The 15,633-nt window shown below is 38.9% G+C and overlaps 1 protein-coding gene across 3 annotated transcripts in view; it reads right to left on the minus strand.

Annotated features, from left to right (window-relative positions):
* The window catches only part of LOC122794000 (ras-associating and dilute domain-containing protein-like), an 867,060-nt gene that overhangs the window by 659,091 nt on the left and 192,336 nt on the right, over positions 1-15,633 (minus strand). For all 3 annotated transcript variants that reach the window (XM_044062093.1, XM_044062094.1, XM_044062095.1), the window contains one exon: positions 3,503-3,738. In XM_044062093.1, coding sequence (XP_043918028.1) covers positions 3,503-3,738 — 236 coding nt within the window. The remainder of the gene's footprint in view (positions 1-3,502; positions 3,739-15,633) is intronic.

A 15,633-nucleotide genomic window follows, 5' to 3' on the forward strand; every position in this document is an offset into this window, starting at 1 on the left:
ATCACTCAGGAATATCAGAAGCCACGGTGGTGCAGCGGTTAGGTTAGGTTCTTCCATTCTATTCTCGGCTGGAGCGCTTTCTGTGTGGAGTCTGCATGTCCTCCCTGCCATCGAGTGAAGTTAAAGACATGTAGGTAGGTGCAAGCATGAATGGGCATGCTTTTGTTGAAGGCTGGGCGTTCGGCTGGTAACTCAGCACCGTAAAAATCCACTGCCAATCATGAGTGGCCCGGAGTTCCGCTGTGGTGACCCCTAACCGGGAAAAGCCGAAAGTCTTTAATCACTCAGGAATATCATGGGAATACTTATCTGGTAAAACATATTCTTAACAAGAGCTTATGAATACATTTTTGACTAATGGCATGATTTAACTTGTCACTAAAAATAATAGAGGGAAACACACACTTAACTATGCCATTACATATTCTCTTGATGTAATTGATAATGTTAAAGTAATAATGCCCTTAGAACTCTCTGATCATAATTCAGTAAGATTTCATCTTAAGTTCGTGGTTAACAATAAGAAACAACTTTAAAAATATAAGGGATTGAAATAGGTTACTTAAGACAGATTTGTTGAATTCTGTACACCTGAGAATAGAATATCCATTACTTACTAGCATAAAAACAACAATATCTAACAATTCTTGGAAGGAAAAAGATATCTCTAATGGTAGAATAAGGAATTAAGCAGAGAGTTAAGAAAGAAAGAAAAGACAATTTAATTGGTATAAACAATTTCCAAATATTAGGAACATAAGAATCTATAATCAAACATGTAAAGACCCAAAGGTTAAAATTAGAGACATATATACCTATATATATATATATATATATATATATATATATATATATATATATATATATATATATATATATACCCAAGTACAACTATATATTTATAAAGGAATACATAGAAAATTTATATACAGTTAAAGATTTAGACTATGAGTGCAGATGTAGTCATTTATAACTCTACTCAGTAAGTTACAGATATATTCATGGAAAGCTTATACACGCTTAGCTTATAATATTTTTCTTGATCCGGTTTTGCAAGTACTGTTTAATATGGAATTTTTTTTTAGAATTTCCAGATTCATTTACAATAGCTGAAAATAAAAAACTCATATATTATTAACAAAATGGCTATCTTATGGAATAATACTCCTATTAATTTTCATTTGTCAAAAACTTGGCCATTTTAAGAAATCACTTGATTGTTGGATGAGTGATAAAGTGCCTGTACCTTACATAATGGAATCAGTCTACTAGTTGGTCAGTAATCCTGAACACTGTCAAACCACTTATGAACTTACTGTTGTTACTATTTACTGGGGTAGTCGGAACTATTTACTGTTGTATATTTTTTCACATGTGCCATTAAAAAATATTTACTACTGTCTGGATATATTTATTCTTTTTGTTTCCTTTTTTCTTTTAGTCTACCACAATTAATTTTGCAGTTTATAGATGTTACAGTGCTATCAACAGATATTTTGTACAGCCTAACTGGAATGTACATTTTATTTTGGATTTCATTTCCTAAAGAGCTCGGAGATGCATTTGTTTGAAGAATGTCTTAAAACATCCTACTAAGTATATAACATTGGGAGGACTATCATTTTGACCTTTAGGACTAGGAACTTGAAGAATGCTGGTGTCGTAGTTCAGCCTGAAGGAACTGTACTTCTGTACTGAAGAAATACATAGCAGTAGCACAACTGAACAACTGCAGTAGTTGCAGAGGAATTGCCTTAAAGATAGACAAAACTGTTGACACTGGGACTGCTCATTAACTGCCTGTGAGAAGTCCAGTCCTATATGACCTCCTGTATATCCATAAAACTAATACCATCCTCATCACCCACTCAAGAGAGCTTAACTTCCACTGAAATGTAAACAGTAGCTGCTGGAATGCAAAAGAGAGAGATATCTCAGACAGTCTCTCTTTTATGGAACAGATTTCCTTTGGATGGAAAGACAAGTGGATCCCTGACTCTCTTTAAGCATAACCTGGATGAATCAATGAGCAATCATAAACACACCCTTGTTCTGGACCTTCAAACCTCACTGAAAGGGACTGAAGCTAGATATAAATTAACCATGTCGATGGGTACCTACAATTTGGGGTATTGTGCCTAGGCTACTAATGGTCTCTGGAAGAACAGTCTTGTATTGGCCTACGGACATATGCATTAACGGATTCTTCAATACACCACAAAAACTAAGGTACAATGACTCTATGCAGTTCTAAGCTTAATGTTGGCAGGCTACTCCTTAGATGCAGAGCCATGGAGGTCTTCACAACTGGTCAGTATTGGTGATACTATTGCTTATCAATGACCTAGTGCAGGACTTTAGCTTTAACTGCATTGTGTGTTAGTTCTCCCTCTGAGTGAACTGTATGGCTAATTCAAAACTGTCACCATCACCTATCAAGCTTTACATGACCACGATTCTCACCATCATCCATTACTGATTAACCTACAGGCTTCACAATTCATCCTCTTTAAGCAATGTTGTAATAAATTGCAAAATTTGCCACCAACCTACCTATAAAGTGCACCACTGCCTTGCTCTTAATCTTTCATGACTAGAACTACCATAATATTTATCCTTATCACAGCTGCTAACCACAGACAAACTCATCTGCAAACCTGAGCAGTGCCCAATATTAAGTAACATTCCTCAATGTTACTCCCCAAATAGAGAGTTCCATTCATCTAATGACCTACTGCTCCACATAACCCCATCTGATAATTTAACTGGTGGCTCTATGTTACTCTTCCTGTGTAGCTGGACTGTGGAACTCTTTGCCTCTACTACTTAGACATAATGACAGTAACAAACCTTTATTACACTTAAACAACACTTACTGGATACATGGCTCTGCTCTTTTTCCATATTAGGCTAACCCTGCTCTGTCTTCACCTTTCTGGACAGTTTTTCCTCCCTCATCTCTCTTCAGTCACATGATATTTTATGACACTATCACAATTATCTTTTGACAGGCCTTCCTTCATTCTATTTCTACTTTCCTTTTTTCAATTCTTCCTGATACTCCACACTCAAAATGCTACCTGATGACTTTATTCAGCTCTTTTCCCTCCTCTCCAGCTCTACTATCATGAATCCTGTTGTTTCCATAATCTTTCCCAGTCTGCTTTCCCTCCATTCTCTTTTCCCTAATCTACTTTGTCTACCTTTTTTTTTTTTACTGTTCGCTTGAAGAGCTGAGCAAGAAGGGAGTTTTATTAGTAACAAGCACCAGGTGCTACAGGAGCCACTTATGGCTCTATTATATGTTCTTTGATTATATTTTGCAGTATAATTACATGTAAAATAAGAATCAATTATTCAGAAATAAACAGTATATATGAAAAATGAAAACTCCTCCTATAATCTGCAAAAGAACTCCAGGGAGAGTTAATCCCAGTTAACTAGTTCACCTCCTTTGCTCCTTCCAATTTTCATTATTTCTGCTGCACAATGAAACAGTCACCTGCTGTAATAGTGTCCTCCTCCTTTGCTGATATTGCCTCCACTTTGGATCTCTTGTGGATCTCAAATCGTCGAGAAAACCCCTCCTTTGGCTTCCAGAGTGCCTGCAGCATAAGAGGTTTCTCATTGTCCCCAACAATTCGAAAACATTCCGTCTTCCATTGATGATCTTCCCCATGGTAACCAATGACATCACAAAGGACATACTTGCTTGCCCCTGCTTTCTCCAGTGAATATCTTAAAAAAAAGCAAAAATTTATGTTAGTAAAATTTGCCATGACAGGAAATCAGAGGTGTGTTATGAACTTAAAATAATAGCAGATATTTGAGCATAATCACTGTTGTAATCAAACTACACAGGATACTTCTACCATAAACAATCCCAGAGTTGTATCTCCTTCCCCCTCTTGGCCAGATGGACCCCGGGACATTATTTCAATACAGCCAATGTCCACCCATGCAATCATTGGTTCTTTCTTGTCAGCAGAGTCATTGTTATGCTGAATTTTCCTGCTAGATCCAACATACTGCCAAGCTATAGGAAACCAGTCCTCTAGGGTGCTGGTTTGTGTGGGCTGAAGGCCATGCAAATCCAGAGCTCTGCCAAGTATACCTTGACCGGCAGAAACTAGAGGCATCTAAGACTGTAGCGACAGTATAAAAAGGAGGATGGTGATATGAAACACCCACCCTAGCCATTTAATGCCAAACAGAAAGGAAAGGACAGGACAAAGGGGAAGAAGAGAGTGAAAGAAATCTGTCTGCAACAATGGTCATAATCAACAATTTACTATTATTTTAAGTTCCTGCATCCAAGACGTCCTGAGAAATTGCTACCCACAGTGCTGTTGGTTGAAAGTGATCTGATGCACACTTTGAGCTTTTTACAATGACAAAAGCAGCAGAATGTAACACAGTTTGCCAGCCATCTGGATGCAAGTCAACAGAATTTACGGTCTTAGTCCTGTACAGATAATATCTCCGCTGCCATATGACGATCCAGAGTATGCAGAATTCTTTCCTCTTTGTTTTGGGGGTTCAAGAAGAATACTGGTAACTTCTGTCACTATCTTGGGTGCAAAGGTAGGGTTCATACAGGTACTGACTCTGTCTCTATGGAACACCAAAAAAGTCTTCCTGGTTAAGAATTTGAGAGGGGCTGTTTCTTCTTGCTCCAAAGGGGCTTACATTAGATTTTCTAGGTCAAAACTGTGGCCCACAGAGGAACATCATCTTTCCTGCGAGACTGGAAAATAATTATTTCCTTCAAGAAGTGCCTGACTGGTAGACCAGATGACAAAGGATAGAAAAACAGAAATGAAAGCAGAAACAGCTGAAGAATAAACCTTCAAAGAGGTAAATGCCAGCCCAGAGTTGAATAACTCCATCAGGTATTGACATTTCAGAGACGGCATATCTACAGTTGGATCAAGATTCCTTTTCTGATACCACAGGGAAAGTCTCTTCCATTTAAGCTACCTAAGACTTACTCATAGTGGGTTTTCTAGCTTCCCTAATGTCATTAAGAACATCACCTAAAAACAAGGTGCATAAAAGGTAACAAGGTCTAAACAGCTAAGATACCAGATGGGGTGTTTCTACATTAGGGTGTATCAAGAGGTTCTTGCTCTGCGTAAAGAGGTCCACATTCTGAAGCAGTATGGAGGATCAGTGCCTCACTAATTATAAACAGTCAGGAGAACCAACGCAGCCTGCACCACAAGGCATCTGTTAGAATAATTTTGGCACTCCTGCTCACTATCAGAATCATCGTGGTGATCAGAGTTGCACTCCTGCTCACTATCAGAATCATCATGGTGATCAGAGTGGTTGAGCAGAAAGTATACCAAAACAAAAAAGGCCTCTCCAGTTTGGGAAGAAAGCCGTTACTGCCCAAGCTTCCCTGTGAGGTGCTCTGGAGCAGAATTTCCATTGGATATGTATTCTGGCACCCTGAGGGACATGTCTAGGATCAACATATCTAATACTGCCCTCCATACTTCTTCATCCAAGGAAGTAGAAAAAGGCTTGAATAAAATCCTTTCCCAAGGTCTTCCAGAAGAACTTTTTTTTATCGCTCCCGTTAGAAAGATCTAATCTAGAAAGGGCTGCAAATGTCTCTGACTTCTTGGCACTGGAGGTATACCCTCAAATTTGTTTTTTTTTTGTAATCCAAAAATCCAAAACATGTATGTTTGGAATATTACTTGTAAAATCTGCTTTCCCTGGTATACTTCTCTGCATTAATCTGAGTCCAAACTGCTTTACATTTAGGTGTAAAGGAAGTTTTGAGTAACCTAAGAGCAAAGGGTGGGGTATGATGTAGAATTAGGGGAGGGAGTCGTAATATGGTTAGGGCTTCTCCCCATCAAGCATGTAGCCTTAATGATATTCAGGTTTTCTTTGGACATCCCCTGCCTTTTTTAAGGCACCCTTTTTATGCTTCATCTGAATACTTTTTCCTTTGTGTCAGTAAAAGTGTCAGGGCTTGGAAGGGTAAAACTGTCATACATTTGGATAAGTAGATGAAAACCTTGCATCACTGCCCAAATGGTTTTCCCCTTCTCCTCCAATCTCCTAAATTTTTGTTGATTGGGGGTACAAACAAAGGACCTTTGTCTAATGGAGTATTAAGATTCTGTGCTTGAACATTTTCTTGTAGTGACTGTTCCTCAGCTACTTATGTGTACAGATGTTGTGGCACACTCCCTAGATTATTTATACACAGCATTGTAACCACACTTGACAGCATGTCTAATTACCTGTGAGTACACCTTGGCCTACTGTAAGATACCTGCCTTCAGAGTAGCATCAGTAATATCCTCAGCCTGTTTTAGGACATAGGCCTGATATCTGACCACATTGACCTGACAATTAACAGCTCTGTAAACAAGGATGGCTACTGTTTTCACTTTCTTCTCAAAATGGTTCATGATGTAGCTCTGCAAGTCACTGCAGGAGATGAGAGTTGGAGGATGGAACCAGTAAGAACCCTTTCTCTGTATCCAGGGGACAACACAGCTGGATCAGCAATGGGGTTCTTATAAAGGAAAGAACAAGATTCAGGAACTCTGTAAATGTGGTCTGTCTTCCTGAGAGAAGGATGCTAGGAATCTGGTTCCAATGAGACTGCAAAAAATGCACTCGAAAGTCTCCAAGTCTGCACAAAATGGTAACAGTTTTAGAAAGATCCAGGAACAGAAAGTCCAAATATATTTTCTAGATGTCCAATACTTCTTTGACCTCTCATTTGAATAATTTGAAATGACCCCTAATGTTTGACAAAATATTCCAAATCAGATGTTCTTAGGGGAGATACAGAGAAATATGGTGTCAGTGGTGTCAGTTTTGAACAAAATAAGAAAACACATCTTTGAGGCGTACACCAGCTCTTCTTCCTCTGATTTGAAATAATCTGGCTACCAATAATATTGTATGGTATACTTGATCAGCTCCTTGACTTGCTTGTTTATATTGCTGGGCATTGCACTTCCAAACTTTATGCCATGATCTTCTACTTTTTGTTATACAAACCTTTGACCAGGGTTGACTTTTTTTGAGCTTATCCTGTGTCTATTCCAGGCAAGTACAGCTGTCTGTCTGCAGTCATTAACATGACTCTACAGGTTTTTTTGAAAAATTCCACATAGGCAGCAATGTTCTCAGGGTTTGGAGGGGCTTGCAATTTTGCTAGGATGTCCCTTAATTTTAGGAAGTTTATCTTAGAATAATTCCTAAAAGTTCCAAAGGTATCTTGGGTCTCAGATTCTACTTTCAAAGCAGACAGCTTTACGGTCTGACTGTAAAGGGGGCAACACTACATGTTTGTGAAGACCAGGTCAGTGATGTTAGAAACCATAGAGGGCATATGGACTAGCTGGTTCACAGTGTCGGTGTTTACAAAATCCAGGAATCCTTTAGCCAACATGTTTGGGATTGTATACAATTCCCAGTTTATATGAGGTTGTTGAAGTTGCTCATGAATACGGTGTTGGGTTGAATGGGGAGTGCCTCCAGTACATTTAAATATGTCCTATGATGTATACTGGGTCATAGCTTGCAGCTTGCAAGGCTATGGTATGGGACTTAATGGCAATATGGATAAGGAAAAGCTCAAGTAAGTTATACTGTTTAACCAGCCTTGAGGTGTGTTTATTTTTGATTTAAATTGAGACACCTCACCTTTCATCCCTTCCTGTCAAGCAGGTGGCCTAAATGTGTTGGAGGCATTTAACCCTGCAATGCCGGGGAGCTCTCTGCTGTTTTAACCTAAGTCTCAGTAACTGCACAAACATCTACCTATTCATTCGTACATTACCATTTATTTGTTACAAAGAAAGATCACCTGAGGGTTAACTGCCTTTTTCAGGAACACTGAGAGAGTTTAAGAGTCACACAGTTTGGAAGTGGACAGTGAAGAATTCATACCCAAGAATCCCCTACAATGTGAAGCGCATTAGAACTCTCAGCCCTACCTCCCTGTACTGCATTGCATTATTTGCATTAAATTATCATCATCTGCATTCTCAGGGTCACTATTAGTTAATAAATGCATCTAAAAATATTAACTGTCTGGTATCAGCACTGCAGTACCCATTCTTTGTGTGTTTTACATGGCAAAAACAGTGCAGGTTTCTCTTCAACTGGACACAGTATGCAATTAACTTAACACGCATAACATGCTGAAACTCAACCATGAATTGCAAATGACTGAAAGTTCATTTTCAAGCCCTTATCATGAAAATGAGCTTGAAAAAATTTGAGTCATGAGCACTTTTGTGATGCTGTAGGAGTTCTGAAAATTCTAAGAAATGTCCAGGTTACTTCTTCCTGTCTAAAAGTAAATAAACAATATTTTGAATCATATGTTAAGATGCTAAAAAGAAGTTAGATAATAAGAAAAAGGCAGTGAATTGCATTCTAAACCACTGTCAGTTATTACATATTTCCGAATGCTTGTTATTGATAGTATACTTGACATGCAAGAGCACCCAGGAAAAGTATGCTTGTTATAAACAAAGTATAAAAATATAGTTTCTTATATATTTATAAAAGTTATTACTGGAATGTTCTCAAATAATTCGAGTAACATTCACACTTTAACAAGCAAGTTTATATGCTATGTCTCCTTTAAAAAATGACAGCCTGCTTTATATTAAAGCTCTCAAACAGAAACTACTTACTAAAATATTAACTGTTATTTCTTTAAATACATTAGCTTTTTAGTAGTTAACATACTTTGAATGTTTTTCTTTTTTTCAAGGGTTGGAAGGGTTTGGGGGATTGATGTATAATGTAAAGGTAGCTTGTGAATTGTAGCTGATAAACTGTTCATTTGTAAGCCCTTGTCATGAGGACCAACTTGAAGCAGCTTAGTCATGAGCACTTTTGTGATGCTGTGGGAGTTCTGAAAATTCTAAGAACTGTCAAGGTTACATATTCCTGTCTAATAGTAAATAATCATAATTTTCTGAATTATATGCTAAGATGTCAATAAATACTAAGTTAGTTAAGAAGCAGAAGACAGTGAATTGCACTCTAAACCACTGTCAGCTGTTAAATAGTTCAGAATGCTTGCAGTATACCAAGAGGATAGTTTATATACTAGTCTACAGAAATACACTTTTGATAAAAATTTGAATTGTGTTTCTCTGTTATTGTATCTTTTAAATGATAACAAAACAATTTCTCAGAACAATTTATTATGGAAAGTTTGAATCTTGAAAGAGAAGATTTTTCAGATGTGTGTTCTGATACTACCAGATATAACATTTAAGAAAAAATAGGACAGATTCTAACAGTAGTAATATTTTAAAGAGTATTAAATATATAACGGTAAATATAAATGTTCTATTACATGATACTCTACACTAGGATTATAGCTAAAATATAAAACCTAGGAATATAGTAACAGTACAAGACATAGTATATGAACATACCTAGAGCCTGTTTATTGCATTTTTTGTGTTGCACTTAATTTAAAATAGTTTTTTCTTAAAATTGCATTTTACCTGCCACTGACCTAGCACACATGTGTTGGGGTCATTTATTGCAACTGTTCTGATTAGTTTGCTGCTTGTGTGTCTCTGCTATCCTTAAACAAAATAAAAAAAACAAAAAAATCTTGCGATTTTCCCACTTTCTATAATTTAAAAAAAGTTCAGTTACAGAGTTGCTGTTCTGAACTGTTTGTAAGTTTCTTGGAGGCCAGTGCTTACTTGGGCTAAAGGGAAGTCTCTGTGTTCACCAGTGGCAGTGGTTAACACTGAGCAGCCTGCCTGTCCCTGTAGGAGTGGTTACTGCCTAGAAACTGTAGTTTTATTGGCCATTTTGGGTGAATTCCAAACTCCTTGATCTCTCTCTCTCTTAAAACCCTGCAACTTTCTTTTTGCACAGTCTTGCGCACAGAGCAGCGTCAGGCAGCGCCAGTTAGCTGGGGTATACTATACCTGGCTCCACAAAGTCTGCACTGCAAATTTTCCCTTAGAACTAGGCAAGCCTCAACTCAAGTGCTTCAGATCAACTGCTCGTATTGCAGCACTTGCATAACACAAATCAGCACTTGTCCAAATCTCCTAGACAGCACTATTATTTTCCAAATCTCCTAGACAGCACTATTATAATACAGCTTAAGACCCTCAATTGTTTGCAAGACAAGTGAAATTTACTTTTCCAAGCATGTCCAAAGGTCAGCTTCAGGTGTACTCTCCAGCTCATCTGGTGGAATTGGGCATCCTGAGGCAATGTCACAACTGCCTCATGTATACAGACAACCCTCTCCTCTTACCTCTAGACACAAACACTTGTGAGAGATGCAAATACACAGCCAGACTGGAGGCTAAGCGCTGTCAACCCATGACTGTAACAGACAGTCAAGAGGAGAAGAGACACACTAGCATCACACCACCAGTCACACATGGATCTACAAAACAAGCACCGGCAAAACATACACATAAATACACAAAAACATATTCGGAGGCACTAGGCACAAATCTGAAAAAGAAACAGTGCCCTCCAAAGCAGACAAGCAAGCAACCTGCACCTCCAAACACAACCCAGAAAACACATAATTCATTTCAGCAGTGTGCCTCATGACAGCCCCTAAGCAAAACACCATACCCAACACGCTAGTAATAGGAGACTCTATAGTAAGGCACACAGATGTTCCACTCACCAGGCTGAACAAGGAGAAGGTTACTGTCAGCTGCCTGTCGGGTGCTAGGATCCTCCACATAACACAGGCACTTAGGTCACTCCAGAACAAGTACAAGTATGACGCTGTCATTGTACATGTTGGTGTGAATGATCTGGACTACATGAAAAGAGACATCGAGGAGCTCTCTGATCATGTAGCCCAAGCTGGTATGACTCTGGCCTTGAGTAGCATACTACCTTCACCTAGAATGATACCACAATACAAAGACAAAATGATCAATTTCAACAATTGGCTAAGCTTCTGGTGTCATTCTAAGGGGATTCAGTGTCTGTCTGCCTGGGATGACATGATAGACAAGCCTCGCTGTTTCACCAGAGATGGCTTGTACCTGTCACCCCTAGGCTTTCAAATACTGGCCAAGGCTCTTGCCATCCCCATAGTGCCTTTTTTAGGCAAGGCTCAAAGGACAAACCAACCACCTTAACCAGCACAGGTAACAAAAAACTAAGGGTAATGCTACTCAATGCCAGAAGTCTCAACCTCAAAATGCGCGCACTCGAGGCACTCCTCAGTATGGAGAAAATCGATGTTTGTGCAGTGATGGAAACCTGGTTCAAGGCTCCAGAGAGCACCCCAGCACTACCAGGTTACAATTCATATCATACCTTCCGGCCTCAGTTACCGGATCGCAGTACAAAGGGTGGAGGTGTGTCCATATTCATCAAAGATACCCACATCTCCAGGTTAGTGGCGCAGCATGATGCCCCAGAGAACATCCATGCGCAACTATCAGCAGGCAAAACCACATTTCAAATCGTAACCTGTTATAGATTGCCCACTATGTCCCAAGATGCTCACTCAGCATTCCTTGAGGCACTGGAAAATATAAAGGTCCTACCCAACACCATAATTTTGGGTGATTTCAACTACCCTGGTATAGACTGGGCAAACTACCAAAGTTCTAACTCCTATGCCCAGTGGTTCATAGAATTTATAAATTCAAATGCCCTTGAACAACTGGTATGTTCTCCCACTAGAGGGGACAAAATATTGTATTTAGTCATCACAAATATGGGCGCCCATTGTACCACACCCATTATCACTCCCTCTCTGGTCAGATCAGCCCACAAACTGATAACCCTAGATATCCTCACCCCTCCACCTCCTCCAGTCAAAGAAACCATTGTAAAAAACCTTTCCAAAGCAAACTTCAAACTACTTGCATCCGAAGTGGAAAGCTTCACTATTCCCTTGCAGAAGGATAATGATATCCAGGATGCGGAATCCTACACCAAGGCACTCTATATGCATCTTCAGGATTGCATGGACCATGCTATCCCAAATAAAACCAAGAGTCCTTCCTCAAGCAAGAAGAAACCAGTCTGGTGGACCCCGGCCATAAGCAAACTTTACAATAAAAGGAGGAGACTTATACAAAAAAAGGCCAAATCTCAAGTAGAAAAATATTCCCTAATCAGCTTTAGTAAGATATTGAAGGCCGTCATCAAGTCAACTAAAGCCAATTTCAAAAAGAAAGTTGCCAAGGATGCCAAGGATAACCATAAGGCCTTCTATGGTTACATCAAAAACCTAAACAGCAATGCTCAGGTCTGTTCTGAGCTAGTACAAAATGGAACAAAATACACTGACCCCAGTGACATTGCCAACATCTTGGCTGACAGGTTCAGTGCAAATTCCCCCCCACCCCCACCACCACCACCTACAGGGCCTATTACTATTCCAGGGGATTGTGTAACTCCAAGTATTACTGATATGTTGGTTAATAAGGCTCTATCTAAAGCTAAAAACACTGCCTCCATGGGACCAGATGATGTCCCGGGCTGTGTCATACGTGAGCTCCAAAATGAATTAACCCTGCATCTGAATACCCTGATCAATCTCAGCCTCTCGACAGGATATGTGCCCATAGAATGGCGCACAGCAACGGTGGTTCCGCTGCACAAGGGTGGGCCCACAACTGACCCTGGCAACTACCGACCAATAAGCCTGACTAGTCTGATCTGTAAGGCAATGGAGCAAATCATTATGGAACTCATAAATGAAGAGACTGGGAATCTCCAAACACTTGACCCCACACAGTTCGGCTTCGTCAAGGGCAGATCATGCCTCCTGAACCTGGTGGACTTCTTTGAGACAGTTACTCAGGCTACTGATAAGGGAAAGGAGGTACACATGGCTTACCTTGACCTTGCTAAAGCATTTGACACCATTCTCCATTCGGGTATTATTGATAAACTCACCAACCTGGGCATAAACCCTTATGTCACAAGATGAATCGCAAACTGGCTCTCAGACAGGTCCCACAAAGTAAGAGTAGTGGGATCTATGTCCAAATCCAGACTAGTAATGAGCGGTGTACCTCAGGGCTCTGTCCTGGGGCCCCTTCTGTTTGGCATATACTTCTCAGAAGTACAGGCAAGCACTGAAGGGCTGTGGCTGACCAAGTTTGCGGACGACTGCAAATTGGGTGCTATAACAGAGTGTCCGGCCGACATGGATATCCTCCAGAAGGGCCTTAATGAGACTGATGCATGGTGTCAAAGCCATGGTCTCAAGCTAAATGCTAAAAAATGCATAGTAATCCCCTTTGGAAAAAACTGAGTACCCGCGAACTACCACATAGGAGGTAACCCCCTGAAATCTGAAGTAGTAATAAGGGATCTAGGGACCCAAGTAGATAGTCAGCTTTCCTTTGATAATCATGTTGCCAAGGTGGTTAGAAAATCCTTCTATGTAACCCATCTGATCACAAAAGGGTTCGCATCAAGATCTAAGGATGTAGTGGTGCCCCTCTACTCTTCCCTCATCAGACCCATTATTGAGTACAATCCACCAATTGGAATGTACCTGGCTAGGCATCTCCAGCAGCTGGAGAGACCACAGAGGTACCTCACTAAGAGGATTACTGGCCTCAAACAGTTGCCCTATGCAGCACAATTGAAAAAACTAAGGCTTTTCTCTGTTGCATACCGCCTTCTCAGAGGCGATCTCTGTCTAACATACAGAGCCATGCCCAACCCAGAATTGTTGAACATGCTCCATCCTAGCAAAACCAAATCCACTCGAGCTACACACTCTAGGGATATAAACCTCAGCACAACAATGAATAGAAAATGCTGGAGGGATAGATTCCCTTCGCAAAGACTTCCCCTGCTATGGAACAAGGTCCAGATCTACATAAGACAGAGCCCCTCACTATCACTCTTCAATGGGAACCTTGACGAGTGGATGGGTAACAGAAGGTTCACACCAGGGATCATACCAATAGCTCTACTAGATAGGGGCCAAGGGTACTAGCTGCTAGATCAAGGGCCTAGGGAACTAACCAAAGGGGCAGGGAATACCGCACAACGTGGCTGGGCTAATATATGCCTTCAGGCAGATAGCCCAGTACCTACCTATGAACCTATGAACTTATGAACAGCAACAGAAAGAGATCAGAATAAGTAAATATGTATACAGTTAAAGAATATAAATATGTCTACAAAGGGGCGAGGGTGGCATAGTGGTACAGGGAAAGATGATTGCAGATATATTCAGTTTGTCCAACTTATAATAAAGATTCTGAATACCTGTCTACCTTTTTTTATTCATAATAACTCAATGACGGGCTTTTTTAAGATAATACATACTAAAAATATGAGACAAATTAATATGTACCAGAAGCATGAGCTATGCATTGTCAGTCTAATGGAGTTTGAAAAGTACTTTGCACATATTTTTCAACAAACTAGGAATATGGCAGAATGTTTTAGAGCTATATCTTTAGATAATGTTTTAGTTGTTACAAAAGTTTTGGCTATAGCTGTAGATTTCATATTGTTATATATAAAGTATATAATAAGTTCTCTACATAAATGTGATTTCATTATACCTGTTTTTTTTTCCTCTGTCTCATATAAATGTCTGATTTTAAATGCATATCTATGAATATTAAGGGATTGAATAAGATGGGGGAGTCTGTTCAAATACTTGCAATTATCTAAAGCTCAAACAGTATTTCTACAGGAAACATATTTACTTAATAGAGATGTAAATAAACTTTCATTAAAGAATTATTTGGATATAGCAGGTTTTGGCTTTTGAGCTAAAAGAAGGTGTTCTCTCAATTTATGGAAGAACTCACCAGTAATGCTTAAAGTAAAAGATAGCTATGTTGATAAAAATAAACAAACAAGAAATACTAACCACTAAAGACTGCTGTGCTAAAACAATGACTGAGAAATATGAATACAAGTGCTGCAATGTCAGCACGAAGAGAAAATAGAATGCGTGTTCAATAGTATGCAACAGATAAAATCACCACTATTTAATAATGAACAAATAAAATCCTTCAATGCAAAAGGATATAAATCCTCATAAAATGATCAGGAGAAGCACTTTTGGCTATGCCTTTATCATATGTTGATAAAAATGGTATGTTAAGCATTGTTATAATTGAGTGGGACAGAAAACTATATACATTGGTGAACTCTTATTGGATTTCAGTGGTTGAAGCTAAAGATGCAAAAAAATTACTTAGATACTGTAGCATATTACATCTAAGGTAAACTCATAATGGCTGGTGATTTTAATTGTATATTATTAGTCAAAAATTCCACTGTGGATAGAAAGCTTTGAATCACATCTTCAGCCAAACACTTAGCAAATTTTGTAAACCTAATGCATTTAAAGGCTATACATGAGCTAAGGAAAAAAACTCACTTCAATGTACCCATTATTCATATAGATATTGAACACAAATATTGATAATTTTTTTGATCAAACAAACTATCACATATCAGAGAAGTTTCAATAGTTTCACATCCACTATTGGACCATAATGTTATAATATTTAATATTATTTTAAAAACTGACAATTTAATACATCACAGGAGATTACCAGAGTACATTATTAAAATAAAAGGATTCAAAGACTGGTATATTAAAGAGATCAAAAATTTCCTAGAAATAAA

Source organism: Protopterus annectens, chromosome 2.part1 (assembly GCF_019279795.1).
Source record: "Protopterus annectens isolate FY-2018-M chromosome 2.part1, PAN1.0, whole genome shotgun sequence".
NCBI lineage: Eukaryota > Metazoa > Chordata > Ceratodontiformes > Protopteridae > Protopterus > Protopterus annectens.